General features: G+C 51.1%; 1 protein-coding gene across 4 annotated transcripts in view; it reads right to left on the bottom strand.

The window, feature by feature from the left end:
- Positions 1-228: 228 nt before the first annotated feature.
- B3gntl1 (UDP-GlcNAc:betaGal beta-1,3-N-acetylglucosaminyltransferase-like 1) overlaps positions 229-24102 on the bottom strand; it is a 106669-nt gene continuing 82795 nt past the window's right edge. For all 4 annotated transcript variants that reach the window (XM_005407178.2, XM_013506005.1, XM_013506006.1 and 1 more), the window contains 6 exons: positions 8298-8393; positions 7170-7294; positions 1683-1818; positions 1511-1579; positions 1260-1334; positions 229-505 (listed from right to left, as the gene is read on the bottom strand). In XM_005407178.2, the coding sequence (XP_005407235.1) occupies positions 425-505; positions 1260-1334; positions 1511-1579; positions 1683-1818; positions 7170-7294; positions 8298-8393 (582 nt within the window). In that variant the 3' untranslated portion in view covers positions 229-424. The remainder of the gene's footprint in view (positions 506-1259; positions 1335-1510; positions 1580-1682; positions 1819-7169; positions 7295-8297; positions 8394-24102) is intronic.

The raw sequence follows: 24102 nt of genomic DNA, 5'->3' as shown, positions 1-24102 counted from the left end.
TGCCACCTCCATGGGAGCAGCAGGCAGGGTTGTGGGGGCACAGGAAGGTGATAGGCTCCGTGGCCTGGGCTCCCGTGTGCCGATGCCACATCTGAGAACTAGGCGGCCATGCAGCATATGCCACTGAAGTCAAACTGTTGGGTGCACAACTAGGAGGATGTGTTAAGAGAAACTTGGCCAATGGGCCTGCCTGGAATATAGAACCCAAACTCTTGACAACAGGAACTCTTCCTTTAGATCAAATGGTTTAAAGTTTATGTTGCAAAGTACAAAATACTCAAGCATGAGTAAGACCTGGGAGCCACGCCCGAGGGCATCTCAAGGGATGCTGGGGACGGAGCCCTGGAGTCACTCCTGCAGGACAGGCTTGAGTCACAGCTGCTGTGCAGTGGCCTGAGAAGGTGCTGCCAAGAGTCCACGGAGCTCAGCTGAAGTGAAGGAAGTCCTGGCCTTCACGCAGCTGCAGTGACCGCAGGTTGTCCTCGAACTCCCCCCCTGTGAGGTCCTGCAGGGAAGCAGCAAGTCTGGCTCAATCTGGCTCCTGCGCTCTGGTGTTTTGCAGGCCCTCCAGTGGGGCTGGGGTGTGGGGTGCACCTGTGTCTACCACTGGGGCTCACGGTGAACTCCTGCAGGAGCAGGGCCAGAGGGGGAGGCACTGGGACACGGCCCTGTGGGTCTCCACGGGAGATACCAGCCCCCCAGTGCTGATTAGCAGGCTGTGGTGACCCGGCCTACCCTGCCTCCACAAGGTTGGCAATGGCTGCCCCAGGGAACCCCATGCTGCAGTGGGGCAGGAGGTGTGACCTTGGGCTTCCAAATGCCAACCCCGGGGAACATGGACCCCATAGTGGGGTGGTGGCCACAGGACCCCCTCACCCCTGCTTGGGCCCCACAGCAGGACTTCTAGAAGCTCTATTATGAGAACAGTTCATGGTGGTTCTGTGTGCTGAGGACCTGGGTGACACTGCAGGAGGAGCAGCAGGGTCCTGACCCTGCTGGGCCTGGTGCTTGCAAGCTTCTGTGAGCTTTGGTCTGCAGTGCTGCTCTGGGGGCACTGCGGGGCCTCTGCCTCTTGCCACCCAGGCAGCAACCGCGGCCCAGGGCACTGCCATGGACCCAGGCAAGAGCCCGCTTAGAGAGTTTACTCAAAACAAGGGCTGGATGATCACGACCATGTCCCCATGCCTGTGGTTCTGTCCCAGGCGTCAGTGCCGTTGTGTGGCCATCTGTGCCTGGACTTTGGCTGTAGAGTGACTCACCAACTTCACACAGATGACAAAGGGTGGCTGGGCGGTCCGGAAGTGCAGGATGGGAACCCGTGGTTTGGGCCTTTCCTGGAAGGGATAGCACCAGCTACATCGGTCACCTGGGATTTTTGAGAAGAGGGCTCCCCGCTGCTCCCAGCCTGGCTCATGGGGCTGGAAAACAGGGTCCTTCCCCAAGGAAAGGGCCGGGGGATTGGGGAGGCCAGGAGCTGGGGCTCTGCCCCACCCCGCCTCAACCAGCATACCTGGGCATCCTCATGGCAGTAGAAGCCTTTCTTAATCTTGTTCTCGTCAACATCGCAGAAGGCGACCACCTGGGGGCAGGGCACAGAGGAGGTCGGGGGGATGGATAGATGGGGCCTGCAGGGCTGGGTCAGGGGCCGGTGGGGGCCGACAGGGCCTGGAGGAGACACCTACCTTGCGCTGGCTGGCAGCGGTCAGGCTGCGGTACAGCCTGCGGCCCTGCTTGCCTGCATTCCAGATGGTGAAGGCCGCCCAGTAGGGCAGGGCTCGCTCCTCTAGGAAGCGCACGCGGTGGGTCCAGATGGTTGTCCTGCAGTGGGGAGGTGCTCTCAGTAGCCAGTAGCCAGGCGCTGTGGGTGCCACAGCCTTGCCTGCTCTCACAGCCCATCATGAGGGCCCCAGCTGCGCACAGCCCTGATGCTCCATCCTTAACCTGACTCTGGAGACCCGGAGACCCCACTCCCTGGGCCCCGGCTAGATGCAGGGCTGAGGGATGGGCTGGACGCTTCAGGGGAGGCATCCTCACCTCAGTGCGGTCAGCGCAAAGGAAGGGTCAGTCGCCGGCTCCAAGCGGACTCATGGGATCTCTGCTCGGGGCAGCAGCAGACACGCCCTCTGCCGGGGCTGTGACCTGAGCTCCCTGGGCTGGACCCTTGTGTCTCTCTCCCTGCCCCATCTCCTTCAGGTCCCCAGGGCCCTGCCCAAGGCAGTATCCTCGCATCACAGGGCCTAGGAGGACCTAGACACAACTGCCTGGCAGTTCTCAGTGCTTCACTTTGGAGCAGGTGTGGCCTGCCTGGCATTTTCTGCCCCCCCACCCTTTTCCATTTCATTAGTTGTACCAGATGGGTAATCTGGGAGGGGATCTGTAGGTGCCACCCCTCTGGAGCCAACAGCTAGCACCTCTTTCCCAGGAGACCAACAGCACACCTCAGCCCACACAGAGCTGCCTAGGGTGTGGCCCTGCATGCACAGCAACAACCCCCCAGGACTGGAAGACATGTTCCCCAGAGCAACAGCGTCATCACTCAGTCGTGACCAGCAGGGGCCCCCTTTGCACAGCAGTGGACCTGCCAGGCACATCCCCCTTCCCTGTGCAGAGATGCCCCAGGTTGTGGCAAAAGCAGGATGTGCCGCTCAGGGGTCCCGACCAGCGGTTGTTGGGCTCCAGGCCCAGCCTGGAAGCCTGAGGACGCATATAGCACATATGCCCCTGGCTGGGCATTGAAAGTGGACACGAGGACCTGCGCTGGCTGGCACCACATCCCAACTGGGGCTAGGACCCAGTCCCGGGGCAGCCCACGTGGGGTTGGGACAGGGGCCACTGGGTCCTCGAACTTGTCTGGAGGCCACCTGTCTTCACGTGTCCCGTGTGCAAGGACAGCTCCTGCAGGGAACTCTGGGGATTCCCCACAGGGTGGTGAGTGGGGGCGCACAGGGCATCCCCTTGGGGGTCAAGTCCTGACCTGCCTTTGGAGGTGAACCCAGGGCACTCGTGCTGCAGTGGGCTATTCGGACCATTGAAGGCTCTGGAACTGCGTTTTTCTTAACTAAAAACCTCAGTGTTCAGGTGTGATTGCACTGCAGGCACCTTGCAATAAACAAGTAGGTTTTGGGTGCAGTTTGGGCGCTAAAAAGCTCCCCGTCCCTGCTCCTCATCCCACCCACACATGTGACTCAGCAGGATGGTGGCTCTAACCTGAGTGGGAAGAACAGATATGTCTGCCTGGGTGTGGGCAGGGGAAGGCTGCTGTCCAGGGTCAGACCTGCTGGGCCGCCCACCTGGCTGGACCAGACTGCCTGGGCTGCCCTTCGTTGCCTCACTCTTTACGTCATTTCTGGCCTGCAGATGCAGTGTACTGGGTAGACATGATCTAGAAACAGGTGTGGTGATCACATCTGTATGTGGACAGCACCAGAGTCTCCCTTGCACTCTTCCCACCGAGGCCACCTGGCTGGGCTTGGGGCTGGAGTGGCAGCCGGGCACTAGGCATCCTTCACACCTCTGCATGTCTCAAGTGTCATACAGTGTGCTGAACCACAGGAGGAGAGCAGAGTGCTCTCCATGTAAAAGGGAGAACTGTGTCCTCAGTGGAGGACTTCCGACAGAACCTGGGAGAGCACACGGCTTCCCAAGCCTGTGGCCGTAATTACAGCTCATCACCTGTGCGGTGCTGCTATTCACAGCACAAAGACCTTAATCCAGCCCAGAAACTCACATGAGCTCACATATTTTGGGTTGTGGGTGGCAAAGCCTTACTCTGCAGAAACAGAAACAGAGCAGGGCTCTGCAGAGGCCACTTCCTGTGGCAGGGCAGGCAAGTGTGGGCCTGAGCCTGGTGCCCCCAGCTGGCTTGTGGGGGAGCTGGCTGCCGTCACACACCCTCTCAACGCCCCCGCTACCCCCGCCCCGCGTAGACCCACTGACAGCGTGGAAGGCACACACTTGCATCTGCTGGGTGGTGGCAGAGGGGCTGGAGGACCAGCCACCCTACTCATTTTATCACCCACACTTCCAGCACATCTACGGACGGAAAAGCAGTCCTCAGATGTGTCAGCATTTTAATTAAGACATAAATTACACGTGTGAAGGTGTGGGTTGCAGTGCCCCCGGGTTCCACACGACACACACCGTGTGCCCGCGCGTCTGCACTAAGAGCCCGGCCCGGCGTGTCCCCCGGCTCTGGCTCTGCGCTAAGTGCACTGAGCGCACAGGCTGCTCTGTGCCTGGTGGCGGTGCTACTGCAGCCACGTTTCATTCACGTCCACCCTGTCTTGGGGGTCAGCCTTCGTCATAGCAGGACTTAGCACTAACCCGAGACGCAGGGCCGGGCATGTGCGTGTATATGCACACGGTGTGGTGCAGGATGAACCCAGGACCCTGCCCACAGCTGAGTGAGTGCTGAGCCGAGCCACGCCTGGCCCTGGCTCCTCACAGGGAGAGGCTGAGGGACGATGTGCTGGAGTGGACTGCTGGTCATGAGGTCAACATTGATTTGATAATAAAATCAAGCCAGGGAGCCCCCGAAAAGGCGTGTCCGCCCTGCAGCCACATCCTACCCCATCACGGTGTCCCACCTGCTGTCACACTTGCAACTCTGAGGTGCTGGTTCTTCCCAGCCGTGGTGTGTTGAGGTTTCCGTGTGCACTGCTCTGGCCTTAATGACACGCATTTTCCTGTGCTCAGGGACCACATTCTGCTCTGCGCACCGCCACATCCATCCAAGTATTTCACAGGACTATATTGCTAGGTTGTAGGAGTTCTGTATACAGTACATTCTCATACTAGTCTTTTGCTAAATACATGGATCATCCTCTCCTGGTGTGTGGTTTGTCTATTTTCCTAATGGCATCTGTTTAATGTTTAAGAGCAGAAAGTCTCACTGTGTTGCTCGAGCTGGCCCTTTGGGTGCCTGGGCTCAAGCAATCCTCCCGCCTCAGCTTCCTCTCTGCGTCCCCAGTGGCTGGACTGGGGACTTCTGGCTTAGTACTAGCTTGTTTCAGCAGTCTTGGGGATCAAACCCAGGTCCCTGTGCTAGGCACACCTTCTACCACTGAGCTATATCTGCAGCCAGTGTCTTTTATAAGCAAAAGCCTTAATTTTGATGAAGTCCAGCTTTTTCAGTGGTGAGGGACTGACGTCCTCCAAGACGGTGTCCACTGGGCCCGAGCTCCTCTGATGATTTCTCTAGCTCTTCGTAGTTCTGGCTGCCTGTCTTGGTTACTTTTTTCTCGCTGCTGGGACAAAATACCTGATGCCCAAAATTAAGGAAGGAAAGGTTTATTTCGCTTACAGTTCGTGGAAGTATCAGTCCGTACTTGGCAGATTATAAGGCAGAGTGGCACACGGCAACAGCTCAGGCGGCAGAACACAGCTAAGCAACAAGACACACCAGGGCGGAATGGCCGAGGAATGTCCTCAAGCACCCTTTTCCTCTCCCTTACATATGCAAATTATCCACCCCAGGGCGGGTGTAGCTCTCATACCCATAATAATCAAACTCTAAAAGCCTGCCCGTGGTCGCATGAGGCTTTGGAGGGGACACACAGACATTAACCATGACACTGCCTTTACCTCAAAGGTCCTCCCTGACTTCACTCTTCTGTCTGGTGAGACAGGAGTTTAGAGTTGCCCTCTGACCTGAAGGACATCCAGGTCCGTCAGTGAGAATACCCACCTCCGGTGCATGGCCTCCCATTTCTGGGTTCTCCATTCTGCCATTCGGTGGCTACTTCAAATGTCTTCTGCTGTAGTTTCACAGCAAACCTTCAGCTCATTGCTGTGAGCCATTAGTTTTGTTTTTTCATGATGATGTAGGCCATTCTTCGTCTTCCACATTTCCACGGGGATTTCAGAATTGATAATGCACGTCTGCAGAGGGGCTGTGGACACTTGCGGGGGTGAGATGGAGCAAGCTGCTTAGAAACCCTGTCTTCCCACCTAGCAGGACGTGGCCGGTGCCTTGGCAGTCTGTTTTGTGACAACACCATGTGCTCAGGCCAGTCCAGGGCTGTGGGGCGAGCTGCACACCGGGTCACAGCTCGGAAGGAGACAAGCACATGTCCCCGCCTTGCCCTGGTGGCTGTGTGATGTCACTGGTCCGGTGGCTGAGAAGACTGTCTAGGAGCTACAGAGCTGCAGGTGGTTTCCTGGGCCTGAACAGATGGAGCCACCATGCTTGCGGGAGCACTGCGCCATGCTGCCGCCATGCTGGCGGCTAACTCCTACCCTGTCACCAGAGTCATCCAGGGGAGGACAGGGGCTGGCGCTGGAATGTGAGACATGGCTGGCACTCACATGGAAATGACCACACCTCTGAACAAATCCAGAACCTTCTAGCCTGGACTCAGGGCAATTAGTGTGTACTGAGAATCAAAACAGAGTAAAAAGGACAGTTTCACCTTGGTCGTGTTCTAGGACATCCTGCTCTGCTCATGGAAATGTGCAGTTGTTATGAAAAGAACAAAAGTGATGGCTCACAGCGATGAGCTGAAGGTCTGCTCTGAAGCTACAGTCTTGAGCAAGACATGGGTGTGGGTAAAGGATGTTTCTATGGGTACTGGAGGCCCATGGAGCCCAGGTGCTGCTTCCCCTGTGCCACTTGGCCAACTCTGGGAACGCTGCACATGCTTCCAGATGTCTGTCCCATCCTCCATGCCATACTCCGGCTTCTGGACACTTTGCCAGGGCCCTCTCCACCTGGCTCCTCAGCGCTGGGGGCCGGCTACTCCCTCGTCTCCTCGGGCTAGTTTGATGCCAGGACAGTGCCGTGTCTGAGCCCTCACTGCCCCTCCTCTACTGCTCAAGTGAGTTTTGCCTGCTTTGCGGTTCTCAGTGCCGATGGTGCAATGCCAAGAGGATACAAGGTCTGCATGTGGAGAGTGCACATGTGGAGGGCACACACACAGGGTATATACAGAGGAAGCACACACAGAAGATACACACGTAGAGGGTGCCCAGTCTTTGCTGAGGTGTCCCAGGGGAGAAAATGGCTCTGCCACTGCCTCTGGCACCCACTCCCTGGGAAGGAGGCATCCCCATCATGGCCTTCCCACCCCTCACAGTTAATCCTGACGCCAGTCCTGAGCCTGCACCACCCACACTGCACCCTGCGCCTTCCGGGATGCCCTGTGTACGCCCTGCTTGACCGGCCCACTTACTCGAGGACAGAGTGTGTGGCTGCATGTAGATGGTAGCGGTACAGCAGCAGGCTCTGGTCCACCCGCACCACCCCGCCGCCTTTCCTGAGGTGCTCGTAGAAGAAAAGCAGGTCCTCCGGCACTCCCTGCACGAGGAGAGAAGCTGCTGTGGGGGTGCTGTGTGCACCACTCACGCAAGGGCTTCTGCTGCAAAGGAGCCCATTGAGAGGGTCCGGGGAGCATAGGGTGAGGTTGGCCCCAGTCCGAGAAGGCCTCTGCTCCCGGTGGAGGGGAAATGAACCTGTATTGGGCCGGAGAGGCAGGGCAGAGGGGAGGCTGCACCCTGCCTTTGCCTGAGACCCCAGGTGAGGTGCACGTGCTGGGGCAGGCAGGGCGGTGGTGAGCAGGAACAGCGGCCTCTGGAGGCAAGGGCACCTGGTGGTCAGAGCCAAGGAAAGCTCGGACAGCATCAGGATGAGGCTGCATGACCTCATGGCAGCAGCAGGGGGCGACATTGAGTCAGGAACGGGACCTGAGACCGCGTACAGGGCCTTGGCTGAGGACTGCCGGGCTGGTCAGGAAGAGCAGGGTCAACACTCCCTCGCTCCCTGGAGGGAAGCTCCACTCTCCCCACAGCACAGCAGAGCCCCATGTTGTGCGGTGGAGAAAACCCGGTGCAAAGCCCTCCAAGCTCCATCTCCCTCCACAGTTGGGGGCGGGGAATGGGAAATTTAATAACTGAGTGGAAAACTGGACTAGAGCAGGCGGATGGGTCCTGAAGGAGGGCTGGAGACCAGTGCTCAGCTCAGATGGCAGGGGAGGCTCGTGGGCGCGGGACAATGGTCACCTCCCAGGCGAAGGCCCAGCTCCCCGCAGGTGATGCCAACCCAGGGGGACCTCCTCCCCACGGGCAGGTGGAGATGCCAGGGAGCACTGGTATTCCTTGAGGGGAACAGGGCTCTTTGTCTTCCTGGGCTGCCCCAGAGACGGCCTGGCTGACACCTCCCAGGTCCTGTGCTTCCCCAAGCAGGTTATAGCAGGGTGAGGTTTCCTGCAACCAGCTCCTGAGCAGGGAGGCCAGCCAGAGTCTCTATAGGCAGAGCCGCAGCACACGGAGAAGGACAGGAGCCCAGCCCTCATGGTACTTACCTGCCCTCCCTCGTCAAACAGGCCCACGTGGGAGAACCAGGCCCGGGAACAGAACCAGGTGGGCATGATCACGGTGGGGCCGTGCGAGGTGAACACCTGGAAGCAGAGGGACCGGCAGTGTCAGCAGGAGGGGGGTGGCATACAACAGCCTGCAGGGTGCACCCCCAGCATGTCATTTAGAATGACAAACGCACACCATGTCCCTTCCCTGTGAGTGCAGGTTCGAAGACCCTGCAGGGGCATCACAGGCTAGAGCTGACTGCGGCTGACTGGGGGACCTGGAGGCAGCCCCAGCTGCCTCCCAGTGCCCGAGAGGCTGGTCTCAAAGAGCACTGAGCGTGACTGGGCCCCTCTGCCTCTGACAGGTGGGTGGGGCAGCCTGTTGTGGGAATTAACCACACCTGAGATCAAAGCAGCACGGAGCCATGGGCAGCCAAAGGAACTTATGGGCAGATTCCTAGAGAGAAGAAACCATCAGAATGACTTGAGAAAAACCGAACTATCACTAGCAAGTGAGAAGCTGAAAGAGGCTGGGCAGCTTCCCTGGTGGACTCTGCAGAATGTTTGAGGCACTAACATCATTCCTCAGAAATTCTTTCAACGAGCAGAAGCCGAGAACACACCCTACCGCTTCCTGGAGGAGAGTGTTACCTTGATCCAAAAACCAAGCAAAATATCACAAAAAAAATGCCACACCAGTGTCCTTTATAAATATAGATGCCAAAATCTGTGAAAAATACTAGCAGAATGAGCCATCACAGAAAGAGGATCATATGCCATGACTAGTGGGATTTACTCCAGGAAAAGTGGGTCACTATGTAAAAAACAAGCAGGGTGATCCTCCATGTTAATAGAATAAAGGACAAAAACTAGTCAGTTGTCTCAACAGATGCAGTAAAGCATTTGACACAGTCTAGCACTCTCTCATGACAAAACCACAGCCTACGAAGACAAGGGGGAGTCCTTAACCCAACAGAAGGCATGACGCAACACCGGAAGATTTGCTCAGAGATGAGCTACTAGAAGCTGCCTCCAGGGCAGGAATGAGGTGTGGACATCCACTCTGGTCCCTCCAGTCAGCATTGTGAATAGAGTTTCTAGGCACAGCAGTTGGCTAAGAAAAAAAGAAACAGTACCCAGCTTGAAAAGGATGAGGTGAAACACCTCTAGCTGCAGATGACATCACCCCTAAGTAGGAAGTAGTACGCGCGCGGCGCGCACACACACACACACACACACACATACACACACACACACAATCTAGGCTAAATACATAAGTTCAGCAAAGCTCTGGGATGAAGATCCATATACAAAACTGAACTGGATTCTATACAACAGGAAAAAGCATCCAAAAATGAAATTAAAAAAGCATACAGTTACAACAGCATAAAAAACACTTAAGAGTAAATTCAAGAATGCAAGACTTACTAGATGACTCAGCATTTAAGACAAAACACTAATTTATCTATAGGTTAACATAATCTATCAAAATCCCTGCTACTTTTTGGGGGGCAGAAAATGGTAAAAATGATCCTGACACTCAAAGGGAAATGCAAACGATCTCAAATAGCCAAAGCCATCTTGAAAACGAGCTAAGCTGGAGTCACACTTCCTGTTTCTAAAACTGAGCTCCAAGCAAGAGGAACTGCACGGCACTGGCATCGGAATGGCTACAGCTTGAAAAGAATCAGAACTGAGAGACTGAAGACACATCCAGATGTTTACGATTCACTGACCTTCCACCAGGATAGAAAGAAAACTCAATGGAGGAAACAAAGTCTTTTCAACAAATGATGTCAACAACATGCTGAAGTTGGGCCTTTACCCCAGACTGCATCAAAAAATGAACTCGTAGTGGACCAAAGGCCTGAATGCAGGAGCTCAAATTGTAACATTTTTAGGAGGAAACACAGATATAAACTGTTATGAACTTAAGTTAGGCAAAGGCTTCTTAGACTGACTCCAAAAGCATGAGCAACTACTGTATAGATAACACATACAAATGGGATATAATCAAAACTCAAGTTCTGTTTCAAAAGACACTATTAAGGAAGTGAAAAAACCCACAGGAAGGAAGAAAATACTTACAAGTCACACATCGCACAAGGGCCTCATATCCCTTGTATTGCAAGATGTATTTACAGCTCAACACAGAAAAAGAGAAACCACCCTTTTTTGGGGGGGGTCTTTTTTTGAGAGCGGGTTTCGCTATGCAGTTCAGGCTGGCCTTGAACTCACTTTGTAGCCCAGGCTGGTCCTGAACTGGCAATGATCCTCCTGCCTCAGCTTCCTGAGTGCTGGGATTACAGCACTCAGGCATATGAGTGTGCCACGAACTGTGCCCCAAGTTTTAAAGCGTGAGGTTTCCTGCAACCAGCTCCTGAGTTGGATGTATTTACAGCTCAATAAGCTGTAAATACAGGCGTGTGCCACCAGCCCGGCCCCAATTTTTAAAGCAGCCAGTTGAGGCAGGCTGTGTGCTGCATGATTCCGTTTCTGTGAAAAGTCCTGGACAGGCAACTCCAGAGACAGAATGTGGATTAGTGTTTGCCAGGAGCCAGGAACTGGGGAGAGGGAATGACTGCTAACGGGACAGAGTTTCTTTCTGGGGTAATGGAAAGGCTTGAATAAGACCACAATGGCGGTTGCACAACCTTGTAAGCATGCTAAAAAACAGCGATTGTATACTTACAAGGGTGAATTTTATGGCCTCTGAATTTTATCTCAGTAACGATGTTACTAGGAACACTGCACATACACTGACTGCCGGCTAACCCGCAGCCCTGTGGTCTTGTCTTTGTATTTTTCTGTACTTAACTTCTCAAACAAAAAATGCAAGCTAGTTCCACCTGGAGGGGATATTTTTTATGGGAAAAATACCTGAGAACCTATGTAATACAGAATTATACTTCTGCCTTCAATGCAGATGTGTTTACAAAAAACTCCACAATGTTTTATGAGTTCATTCATTTTCTTAAAATATTTTCTGGTTACAGAGTAATACATGACCATGGACAAAAAATACAGAACATTACACAGAAGAAACCACAGGCACTCTTAACTGAACACCCTGAGAAAGAGCTGCTAAACTGCTGTGTTCCAGGAAATCACAGGAGTGCACGAGGTGAGGTGTGCATGGACTGGGAGCGTCTGCCTGTACCACCTGCTGCTTCCTCAGGACCAGGAGTGAGTGACACGGAGTGGCCCCTGGGCAGACCCTCCCACGCCTGTTCTTCCTGACCTCCAGCCGCTCCTCCCAGGAGCTTCTTGTCCTGAGGAAGGACCTCTTGCTTTCTAATATGTGCAGTTCCATTTGCTGGCGCCTGCGTGTCCACACAGCCCTCTGGGCTCTAAATGACCAGATCAGAGCTGTGCCCCTTGGATCAGCCAGAGGACAGTCCTGTGACAGGCCTAACATTGCTGTGGGCTGGCTGGGCCCAGTGGGAGGTGCTGGCGGTGCAGCTTTGCCCATTTGAGGCAGTGGCCTGAGAAGCAGCTGCACGCTGCCTGGGCGCCGCCGCACGGCCTTTCCTGGGGGCCGCCGGAGCCCATGACCTGCAGGCTAAGGGAAGCTTGAGGGATGCGAGGGACGTGAGCACTGTGGGCTTATGTGTTGTCTACACGTGGTGTTGGACGCCCAGGTGTGCACTCCTTCTTTGAGGAGTGTACCTTCTCAGGAGCCTCTGGTGACAGCTGAGGCCTCTGGGCCGGGGAGGTCCTCTACACTCTGAAGGTGTGAGAGCCTCTGAGTAGGGGTCATTTCCTGCATGTTGAAAGGGACCCTGAGGAGAGGCCCTGACTGTGCCCCAGTAGCTGTGCGGGCCCAGTTCGAGTCACAGGACTAGGCACCAGCCATTCCCCAACATGCCCTGAGCTCCTGAGCGGCTGCCTGAAGACTTCCCATGCCCTTTACTGTGGTACCTGTGACCAGCCACACAACACTCCCTGAGCAGGTCCCAAGGCGTCAGAGACGCTCTGCAGTGTCCCACCCTGCCCGGGTCTCAGGCCTTTCCCGTTCTGTCACACTTCACTTTGCAGCCGCCCCATGTGGCACCTCCTCCACCCCACCCCCCTGCCGGGTCAGGCCTCACTGCACACTCGACTTCACAGCACGCACAACACAGGCCAGGCTGCAGTTGTATGACCATCCACCTTCCACCTGCGTAAACTCAGAACTCACCAAAAAGGGAAGAAACGCAACTGTAAAAAAGGTAACATTCTCGATTTATTTTTATTATTTTTATGGTGGTGAAGATGGACCCAAGGGGTGTTTTACCAATGCTCTACCTTCTCCAGTCCCCCCCATTTTTTAGAAAATTTGAGACAAGGTCTTGCTAAGTTACCTAGGCTGGACTTAAATTTGTGATCTTTCTGCTTCAGCCTTCCAAGCAGCTGGGATTACAGGTGTGCACCACACCTGGCCCATTTTAAATTTTAAAAGATTTTTCCTGGCATAATGAAGTCAAGGAGAGGGTATCTGCTTACGAGAACACTACACGTGCACACATTCCTGATACAGAGATACCGCTGTACACATGCAGACACGCACTGAGCAGCAGCACACTGAACACACAGCGACTGGCGGAGAAGGGCTGGCAGCACCGCCCTCCAGCACCGCCCGTTCTGCTAGGGCGCAGCGTCCTTCTGTGTTCTGCCTTCAGGCCACGGGCAGAAATCCCACAGTGGCTCTCTGGCAACAGAGACACGAAGTCTGGGCGGTAAGGAGGGTCCAAGAATTTGATCAGCTTGCTGGTGACTTCCGATCTCTCAGGCAGTCACCTCTTCCCAGGATATGGGACCAGGCTGTAGCTGACCCGAAAGCCTGCCAGTCTCAAGTATTAAGTGCTTCTAACTAAGGAGCATAAGCAGGAGGTGCAGTGGACTCCTTCCTTACTTTTCTACTATAAATTTGTACTTTATAGTAGCTGGCTGTTTGCCTCAGTACCTTTCCTTGAGGGATACAGGAAGCAATCTATGTGTCTACCCCTTGGTATGACAAATAGCAGGGAGTGTGTATGTGTGCAAAAGTGCTAAAACAGGATTTGTACCCACCCTTATGCTCTGTGGAACAGTTTTTGTGTATGTTTACCTGAGGATCACAGAGGGTCCAGTAGACCCACACCACTCCAGGATTTGTTTCTAAAAAAAAAAAAGTTTTGAGTTTTCTGGTAGAAGTAGGTCAATTCAGTACGACGACACATGAAAAACTAGATTTGCAAGGTTTGGTGGAGGTCAAAAGTAAATCATCAGATTCCTCATGCATGGACAATGAAGATACCTGTTATGGTACAATAACACGCTTTCATAACAGAAGAGTGGTGTGAGTAGGTGATGATGATAATGATGATGATGACAACTTTGACACTCGCCATATGAGCCAAAGTTCCTGTAACAGTGAAATGGAGCAAGAATCAACTGATACAAACACAGGGAATGCAGACCTCCTTGATTCAGATGACAAAGAAAATAGCAACGTGAGTACATATCTGACTAGCTGAAATGTTGCAAAATGGCCACAGAGCCAAATGGAATGATCCAACATTAGAAGTAGGTCTGAAAATATAGTGAAGGTCTTGGCAGGGGTGAAGTGTATTGGGCAGAATGTCAGCACTGCCATTCGGTGTTGGAAACTATAACAGATGAAATGCTACAAGATGCTGTGAAATACACAAAGGCTGAAATGCAAGCAAAACATTCTGCATACACCAACAGCCATTTTTAAAATACATTATGACACCTCATTCCCTGAACTGAAAGCATTCATAGGCCTGCTCTACTTAGCATTGGTTTTTCATGGTGATTGCAGGAATGTAAAAGACTTATAGAAAAGCAATGGGTCAAAATGTAGCATAAAAATTTATGCCCCAGTAGATGCGAACACTTATTATGTTTTCAGTTTAGACATTAATCCTGGAACTCAGCCATTTGTATAGTAATAAACCAAATGATGTAATAAACAGTAAGAAACAGACTTGTTGCTCCCATCTCACAAAATAATTGAAATGTGATATTCAAACAGTTGGTTTATTGGTTTCCAACTGATGTTATATTTGCTAATAGAGCACAAGTTGACCAGTGCAGGAAATCTATATAGGAACAAAGCAGAAATTCCAAATGAAATGTTGCAATTTCAAAACAAAGAACTGTAGAGTATAATCTTTGGGTTTCAAAAAGATCTAACATTGGCCTCATATATGGCACAGAAAAGCAAACTGGTACTGCTGATGTTGACATTGCACCATGATGGAAGTACTGATAGGGAGACCTTGACAAAACAGAAGCCTAAGATGGAAACTTTCAACAACAAAACCAAATGTGGGGTAGATGTTGAAAGTTATGTAGCAACTATGATGTCACTTGAAACACAAAGCATTGGCTAATGGCTGTATTTTACTCAAGTAGTTTGATAGTTTACAAAGAAAACAACAAGTTCAAAATATCACAGAGAAATTTTCTTAAGGATTGGGACTGGAGCTCGTAAGAGATCATTTACAGCAGAGGAAAAACAAAACATTTCTGTCCAGGAAACTACACATAAAAAACTGTGGAGCACACTGGAGAGCTGACAGGTGAACAGGGAGGCGCAGCATTACGAAGACCCACACCCACTACGACAGCAGGAAACCAAAAAGATGTCAACTGTGTTGTACAAGAAAGTACAGGAAAACAAAACATTGTGTGCTATCAGTGTGAAATGTGTGGATGGAACATGCAGTTGTCATGTGTGAAGATGGCCTCGGGTGTAACAGTTGAAGCAAAGCTTATTTTTGTGGTAGAGTTCTATCGGTATTTTCACAGTAGTTCACACAGAAATTTATTTCTGATGTTACCTTTTAGGTTTCATAAGGAAGTACACTGCTGATATGAAAATGTTGATGTCTATTCTAAATGCACAACATGTATTAAGAATTTAATAATTTATCTTATTGATATTTTATGTTCCTGTAACAACACAGTGTATAATATAAAAAGAACCTTCTGACAAAACAGCAAGGCCACTGAGATGTCAAGTATGTCCTACAAAAAGGCCAGGAAAGCAAAACACATGTGCTGTCAGTGTAAGTGATGCATGTGTATGAAATGTGCTATTGTCGTGTGTAGACTGCCTTAGGTGTGACAATTGAAGTAAAGATTATGTTTTTGTAAAGTGCTAATGATATTTTCACTGTAGTTCATATAGGACTTTACTTCTGATGTTCTTTTTTATACTTTGTATACCAAAACCCAGTTGAGGTTGAAAATTTTGATGCTTTTTTATAAACACTCAATAAATATTAAAAACTCAATTATTTTTGTGTTTTTTCCTGTTAAGTATTCATTGTTTAATATAATAAAACTCATAAAATTAAAATTAACAGTTCATCAGTAGAAATATTCTAAAGCACCTTGATGACACAGTTAGTGTTATACCCCTAGGGTTTAGTACAGTTTCCTATGAGATGGCATGTGCATGGTTTTAGAATGCCTTAGGACTCTGCTGGTTGTCTCCTATCACCTTGTGGGCCTGACTCATCTGTCCCTGAGCTAACCCAGTGTCCTTCCTGGTGTGGAATGTAGCTGCCCAGCCCCTGATGGCAGTGCTCAGGGACCTGGTGTGGGACTGCCACGGCTGTGGGGGTCTCTGCACGAATGCCCATTTTGACCTGGGACCCTGGTGGGAGGTAAAGGCAGAACCGGCCTAGCAGGGCCACTGGCCAGCCCGCTCAGAGGAGGGCGCTCAGCAGCAGAATCAGTGGACAGTGGGTCCCTTACACCCGGGAAGCACTTTCAGAAACAGTAGCACCAACGCTGGCAAGGATGTGGAGACGGCAGGCCCTCCTCCTCTCCGGGCAGAGCTGCTGCACAAACAGCTCGGCAGCACCTGTGGGATTCAGTGATTCCAGCAGGAGCTCAGGACAGCTGGTGGCCCTGTGCCTCAGAGCCGTCCCAGCCTGACCCCAGCCTGACCCCATGCTGCACCTCCCGCCTGCCACCACTGCACCCACCCTCGTGCTCACTCGTGAGTCTTCCTTGTCCCGGGCTGTGACTCCTCAGCTCCATCCAGCACAAGTACCCTGTAGGCACAGGTGGAGTCCATCAGGTCAGTCCTGCCTCCGTATTCCCTTCAGCCCCACCCTATGGCCTGACCACGCCAGGCTTTCTGACTGAAGTGGAAGGAAGAGAGGACCAGGAGAGGGACAGCACAGCACATGACCCTGCAATGGCTACAGACGGACAGAAGGTCCAGAAAAGGCCAGGGATTTGCTTTTTAATGCTGGGAAAGCCCTGTGCCACTGAGTTGCACCCTGACCCTCAGCAGGAACTCTGAAGAAAGGAGTCAGCGCAGGGCTCACAGTGCTGCCACCGTGACTGGTCCCTGAGGAAGCGACCTGGTGCTGGCTGGCAAGGGCACTGTGCACAGACAGCGCCATCAGCTCAGGCGTACCGCTGCGTCTTACCCCGCCCAGTGCCACCTGCATGAGTCTGTGCAGGGTGTGTGTGGGACAGGGACAGGGATGTCACACAGGGACAGGACGTGGGCTGAGCTGCTCTGTGCTACTGCACACCTCCACCTCCTCCACAGCCATGTGAGCCACAAACACTAGGCAGTGCCACTGCTCCTCTGCACACGGAGGGCACTGGCCTGTGCCAGTGGGCAGACACCCTGCTGTCCTCAGGACCTGCTGCTGTGGCTCTTGCCAGCCCCATGCTCCATGAAGCCTGGACTCAGTTCCCCTCCAGAGAATGGGCTGGCAGCACCTGCTCCCCCCGGGGCATGTGAGGAAGTACAGATGTGGCACAGGTGGGCTAGAAGGTGTCCTCCAGGAGTGTGCATGGACATCACCATCTCTGTCACCTCCCACACCTCACCCAGGGATACAGAGAACAGGTGAGTGGGGCTCTGAGCAGTATGTGTCACGGGCAGCTTCAGAAGGCCCTGAGGGCTTCCAGTGCCTTCTGAAACCCAACTGTCACTGCCTCCTGGGGCAGGTACTGCCTCTCCAAGGGGGGCTTGGGCACCTGTGGGCACCACCAGGTGATGTCTCAGGAAACCTGAGGGCCATGTGCCAAGGTGACAACCCACCCTTTGCATGCCACGTGGCAGCTCTGTAGGAACCGCGCAGGCAGGGCGCTCTGAGCAATCCATGGCTTGATCCAACGTCACAGACCAGGAGCCGAGGCGGGTGCTGGCCGGGCTACCAGACGCCAAGGGCCCATGAGGAGAGGTGGGGTTCAAACTGGCTTCTGACCACGTTCTTTGCCACACTCTCCCCAGCCTTGGACACCCTGCACACCTGCCCCTTGGAACCCTGCAGCTGTGTGGTGGGGAAGCTGTTGTTCACTGTCCTATATACTGCTGGCCGTAACCTGCTAATATTTTTATAGATGACTTTCATGTCTAAGTTCACGCTGATCTCTAACCTTCTTTTCTCATAATGGCTTTGCTCAGTTTTTGTGGCTTTGTCTTGTATTTTTTGAGGTAGGACCTCTCTGTAGTTCAGGCTGGCCTTGAACTCACCATGTGGCCCAGACTGGCCTTGAACTTGTAGCAATCCTTCTGCCTCAGCCTCCTGAGTGCTGAGATTATAGGCATGTGCCATCACGGTTGGCTCATTTTGCTCAGTTTTGGAGTTGGATAAAGCTAGCCTCAAACAGTGAGCCAGGTTGAGTTCCCTCCTGCTTTCTCACTGAAAACAGTCCGTGCGGGACACCACTTCTACCTTGGGTTCGACGTAGTTGTCCAGTGAGGTCTGTAGGGCCTGGAGAGTTTTCAGGAGGGTTTTTAGCTGCAAATCCAGCTTCTTTGGTGGAGCCAGGCTCATTCAGATTCCCTGCTTCTTCTCAAGTCAGCTCCAGTACTCTGTCTGTTAAGGAATGCATCCCCTCTTTCAGTGAGGCAGGGGGTGCTCTTTGGGGCCATACTTCCTGTGCTGTGGGGCCCCCTTCACTACTGATACCAGCAGGCTGGACCTTCTCTCTCCTTCTCTTGATCCACTATAGCTCTGCTGATTTTCTATCTCCTTTTCAAAAACCAGCATTTGGATTCATCCAGCTTCTTTATGATCTGCTTCTGATGCACTGGCTGGCACTCTCTTTCGGGTTCAGTTCCTTCCTCCCAGCTCTGAGTGGAGCCAGGGCTACACGGCTCTCTCTAGCAGCAGCATCTGGAGCTGCTTGCTCTCTTCTGACCATGGCCTCTGCCACAGTCCACAGACTTAGCATTTTGTTTTCATTTTCTCTCCGAAGTATTTTCTGGAAAATATATTTTCCAATTTCACTCTGTTATTTCTTTAACCATAAGTGATCCATAAGGATACTGCTCAACTTCTAAGTACCAGTGGGATATCTAGAGATCTTTTTCACTGGGGAACAAACTAAGGTCTTGATCCTTGACCATGGTGGGGCTCACCTCACTGCCTCACACTGGTGTGTGGGGATCCTGCAGCCCCATCATGGTGTGGGGTCCACAGCTGCCAAGAGCTACGAGGGGTGACTTGTGGCCACAGAATGGAGTGGGTGCTGGCTCTGGATGTGTCCCTGCTCAGCTGATGGCACGGTGTCTCCAATGGGCCACAGCACAGTGCCACCAACCTGGCATTGAGCAGCAGGTCACAGTGTCAAAGGACATGAACAAGTGACATTGGCAGGGAGGACACTGAGCTAGGGCATGGTGGGGTCACACATCAAGCGTCCCAGGCCTTCCCCAGCTTCCACAGCCAGGGCCCTCCCTGGTGGTCTGTGAGCCCTGTGCTAGCCTCTCTGGGGACTTCCTATATGTATTCACCTGAGAGCACTGAAAGCTTGCCCACATGAAATCTGAGCATGCATGTTCAAAGCAGCTTCAGCACAACAGCCCTGGACTGGAAGCAACCAAAATGCTCCAGACCAAGGTGCCCCACGGCAACCACATGGATGAGCTGCTGACTGAGGCCGCACCACCCCTGGCTGTCTAGGTCGCATCCCTGGGCTGAGTGTTGGGGCTTTCGTTAATGTGGAACCCCAAGTGTGGGGTGGGGGCAGGGCGCTCGTTCAGGAGCACAGCCTTCGCAATGCCTTTGTGAGTTTCTGCTACCACCAAGGGAACGCCTGAATATAGTCACATGGTCTCGGGAAAGAAGTGGCTTCCTGAGTCCTGTGTGTGCCTGTGTTACACAAGGGGGGTGCCGGCCACCTGGGGGGACATGGAAGCATGTGCTGTGGCCACAGAACCCCCAGGAGGTGGCTCTGTGCACTGGTAAATGCCACACAGGGCCCGAGACCTCTGCACACCAACGCCCACCCCAACAGGAAATGCCAGTCCGGCTGCCTGAGGCCAGCTCAGCACAGCCCAGTCCCAACAAACACGCCGTCCCTTCCTTGCCATCAGAAACAAATGGATTTCACACTGTTCTTTGGAAACTATTACAAAGCAAAAACTGAGCTTCCTGTTTTCAGTTTTTATGTGCCAAAACCTCCCAAGGCCTTTTTGGCAAGGGCCCTCAGTATTTGCTCGACGTGACCTCCCTGATGGGGAGAGGTAGCTCTTGAAGCACCAGCCACACAGGGGTGCCCTGGCCACATGTGCTGCTAGGTGGAAGCGAGGCGGGCCCTGGCTGAGGGAAACACATGGGGCCTGGGGGACTTAGGTCAAAAAATGAGAGCATCAAATGGCTGACAGTCTTCTTCACAGGGTGAAACAACAGTATGCTATACACACTAAAATATAATAAATTCACCCGCCTCTTTTACCTCTTACATTTTTGCTTTTAAATTTTACTAAAAATTGTAAAATTATGTCTTGGTTTGCATTTGTGGCTTATATTGGACAGAGGTTCCTGCCTGCTTGCAAAATGATTCATCATTCTCCAACAATTCAACCATGGGCTGAGTATGAGAAAGCTGCAAGAGATCACACCCAAAGAGACAAGGGTCACCTCCAGCGCCAGCAGAGGCAGGTGCCACCTCAGGCCCGCCAAGTGTCCTGCCCGCACGGACACGCACGTGCTGGCACAAGGTCATGCTCTGCTGAAGATGAGTCTCCTCCCTATGCTGTCCCCCATCTCATGCCTTCCAAAAAAGAACTTGTGAGGGACCAGAGGCAATGGGCTGTGGAGGCAGGGAGGGAGGCCATGTGTTCATGGTGCTGGCTAGGCCAGACCTGCAGGGCTTTAAGGGCTAGCTCTGCAGGTGGGATGCAAAGGGCCAGCAGAGCTCCGGAGCCATCTCCTGAAGGCCGTGGGTCTTGGGCTTTGGGACAGGTGGCTCCGGAGCTCTGCCTTCCTTTGCAGTGCTGAGGCCACCAGCATGGCCAGGGCAGTGGCATGGTCCTTGGAGCTGCTGACTTTGGAGCCCAGGACGACCATGGGCTGCTCTCGGAGACCAGGAGGCTCGGGAGAAAACGGCAAGTTCCTGACTAGAGGGCAGTTCCCACAGTGACATGTCCACACTCACAAGGCAAGTAACAGAAAGAGCAGCATGCTGTGGGTGGATCACAGGCTAGCGCAGTCCCCGACTGGTAACGGCCTGGCAGAGAAGACACTGGCCCAGAGAGGCAGAGCAGCATCTTCATCAGGGCCGCACTCGACGGGTCACACTGCGCCTCACAAGTCAGAGAGGACCACAGCACAAAGAGCACGTTTCTCACCCAACTCAACTAAGCTAGCAATCAACAACAGAAATTTGCAGAATCCTCAAATATTTAGAAATTAAAACAACCTACTTCTAAATTTCCCATGAGTCAATGAGAAAGAAAAATCACAAGAAAATTAGAAAATACTTTCAACTAAGAATGAAAAAAACCAACATACCAAAATTACAGAATGCAGCTAAAATATTTACAGAAAATATTGTAGCTTGAAAAGATGATTAGATTAGAAAAGCCGGTCTCACCCAAGCTTCTGCCTAGGCAAGAAAGAGCAGATCGAGCTTGAACAGAAGAAAGGACATGGAGATGGGGCAGCTGAGACAAGGAACCAAAAGCCAATCTTTGGAAAATGCAGTAACAGTGACAATCTTCTAGCTTGTACCATCAAAAAAGATAAAAGTTACAAATAATCAACAGGAAGAATAAAAGAAATCACTATAGAAAGTACAGATGTTAGAGGAGTAAAGTAACATTATAAACAAATATGTGCTAATAACAACTTAAATAAGTACCTTGAAAGAGACAAATTACAAAACAACTCAGAAGAAATAAAACAGCCCTTTACCTATTAAAAACTTGAATTAATAATTAAAAAGTATTACTGGTGCATTTTATTCAAGATTAGTTAGAAAGAACACCGATTTCTCACAAGCTGTTCATATAATAAGAGGGGAGCATCTCTTTACTCATTTAATCGACACTGTATTAACCTGATATTCCACAATAGTCACAGACCCATGTCTGACTACAGATGAAACGTCTGTGGCAGATCACTAGCAAATAAGATCTGGCAATTAAAAAGCCCAAACATCTCAATTAAGTGGTGTTCATCCCCTTTCAAGTTGGTTTAGCACTTGAAAATTAATCACTGTATTGTATAAACTTGTGTCATTTGTGGAAAAGTGCCTGGATTTTGAGACCATGATGCTAAGTGAAACAAATCAGATACAAGTTAAATATCACATGGTTTCTCTAACACGAGAGGTCCAAAATATAAGTAATTTAAAGGGCAAAATAAATGCCAGGAAACAGAGAGGGAGACTCTGAGGAGATGGGAAGGAGACTTGGGGGCGGGGGGCATAAAACAATCAAGGTACGATATCTTTATCCTGTTCCAATTCCCCAAGATGAGCACAATCATATGGTGCAAACATATACTAATAAAGAAAAGAAGGAGAAAGCATATACTAATAGGAGAAAGGAGAAACATATACTAATAAAGAAAAGAAGGAGAAGCAACCATTGTAATTCAGCATATTGTCATAATAAGGAAGGCCATGTAATTATTTTATTTTAATGGATACAGAAAAAGCATCTGACAAAAGTCAATACCCAATGAAAGTACGATGTTTCAGAATTCTTGGAATATAAAAGAGATTTACTTAACTGGTAAATGGAAAAACAGCCAAAATATTTCTACAAAAGAAAACAGAGATCAAAACTTACTATAAACAAGTGCTGGGATCAGAATGTACAGCAGCGATGTAAGAAAAGAAGTATGGCTTAATGGAACAGACAGAATCCAGAAACTGACCCTCAGGTATGCACTCAAGTGATTTTCAACCAGAGTGCTAACACAAGTCAACGAGAAGATGTAAAAAGTGCTAGAGCAACAGATATACACACACAAACACACAGTGAACCTCAACCCTTACCTCACACTACGAACAAGTTTATCTGGAAATGGATGGCAGACCTAAATAAACAAGCTAGAACTATAAAACTTCCAGAGGAAAATATGTAAGAAAATGTTTGCAAGCTGGAGGTAAGCAAGAATGTTCTAAAATAGAAAATACATAAGAAAATGTTTGCAAGCTAGAGGTAAGCAGAATGTTCTAAAATAAAATAGAATGTTCTAAATTCCCAAACTAAAAAGAAAATATGGTAAAGTAGACTTTGTCAAAATGGAAAATGCTGGTTCTCTGAAAGACTCAATAAAAAAACAAAATGGCAAATCATGTACTACATGACAGGTGCGCATAACAAAGGGACTAGTATCCAGAATATATAAAGAACTCTTACCACTCAAAAATCACAGACAAATAAAAAAGAACCAAGCAAATTATTTGAACATCACGGAGGAGATGCTGACTAGAAGATACCCACATTAGTTATGAGGAAGTGCAAAACAGCAGCCCAGTGTGATGGCACCAGGTACTCACTGGTGTGACATGGTAGACAGGTGCTCTGCACAGGAGCACCCATCCACCCAGGGCCTGGGATGTGGGAGTGTTGCAGTGGTGGTGGTGGTGGTGGCAGCAGTAGCGGCTGAGTCCTGCAGGGGAGGGAGGGTCATGGCTGGCCCAGTCGGAGTCAGGGACAGGCAAGGATGATTCTCTCAACACTTTCTACCGACAACTTTCTCTCCTGAGTGACAGCCATGTTTTCTATTTCTTTGCATCTATATGGTCTTTTGGTGGAAACTGGACATTTAGGTCACCACCTGACAGCCATATGAATCCTTAAGTCTGGCCCCTTTTTTGATTTTCACCTTCCTGGGCTGCTGGTGGAATGTTTCTGATATGTGTGGCTACAGATGTCTCCTTTGGTTTTAGTTTTTGTTTCCCGTTTCTCAGGGTTGCGCTTTGCACAGTTTAGTAGGCTGTGAGCCTGCTCCAAAGCCACAGCCAATTAGAGCTTTCACCTTGGTGACACACCTAGATGAAAACTGGGGTCGGCCAAAGCTCAGGGTTTCAATCCAATCCAGGCTTGCTTCTGTTGTGTGCTCTCACACCGCGCATCTCTCTTGCACAGGGTGTGGACAGCTTATTGATGGCCCCTACAGCTGTCTCACTGCCAGCATCTCTGTTACAATTCTGGCATGTATGATAGTCTATTTCTGTTTTTTTTTTTTTTTTTGTACTAGGAATTGAACTCAGGACCTTGCCGTTGCCACCCAGGTGCTATGCCACTGAGCTTTATCTCTGGCTGCCAGTCTGTTCCTTACCCCAATGAGAACCATAACCTCAGGCTCAAACACAAAAAATGGAGAAATGACCAGGTGCAGTGGCATATACCTCTAATCCCAGCACTCTGGGAGGCTGAGTCAGGAGAACTGCAAGTTTGAGCTCAGCATGGCAGTGGGGGATAACTTAGCAACTTAGGGAGACCCTGTCTCAAATTTCTGAAAAATGCTTGGGGATGTAAGTCAGTGCAAAGGCCCTGCATTTAATCCCCAGTGCAAAAAACAAAGCAAAACAA

Source organism: Chinchilla lanigera, unplaced genomic scaffold, assembly GCF_000276665.1.
Source record: "Chinchilla lanigera isolate Chin_1 unplaced genomic scaffold, ChiLan1.0 scaffold00105, whole genome shotgun sequence".
NCBI lineage: Eukaryota > Metazoa > Chordata > Mammalia > Rodentia > Chinchillidae > Chinchilla > Chinchilla lanigera.
The sequence above is the reverse complement of the archived record's forward strand: the minus strand, read 5'-3'. Positions and strand labels throughout refer to the sequence as shown.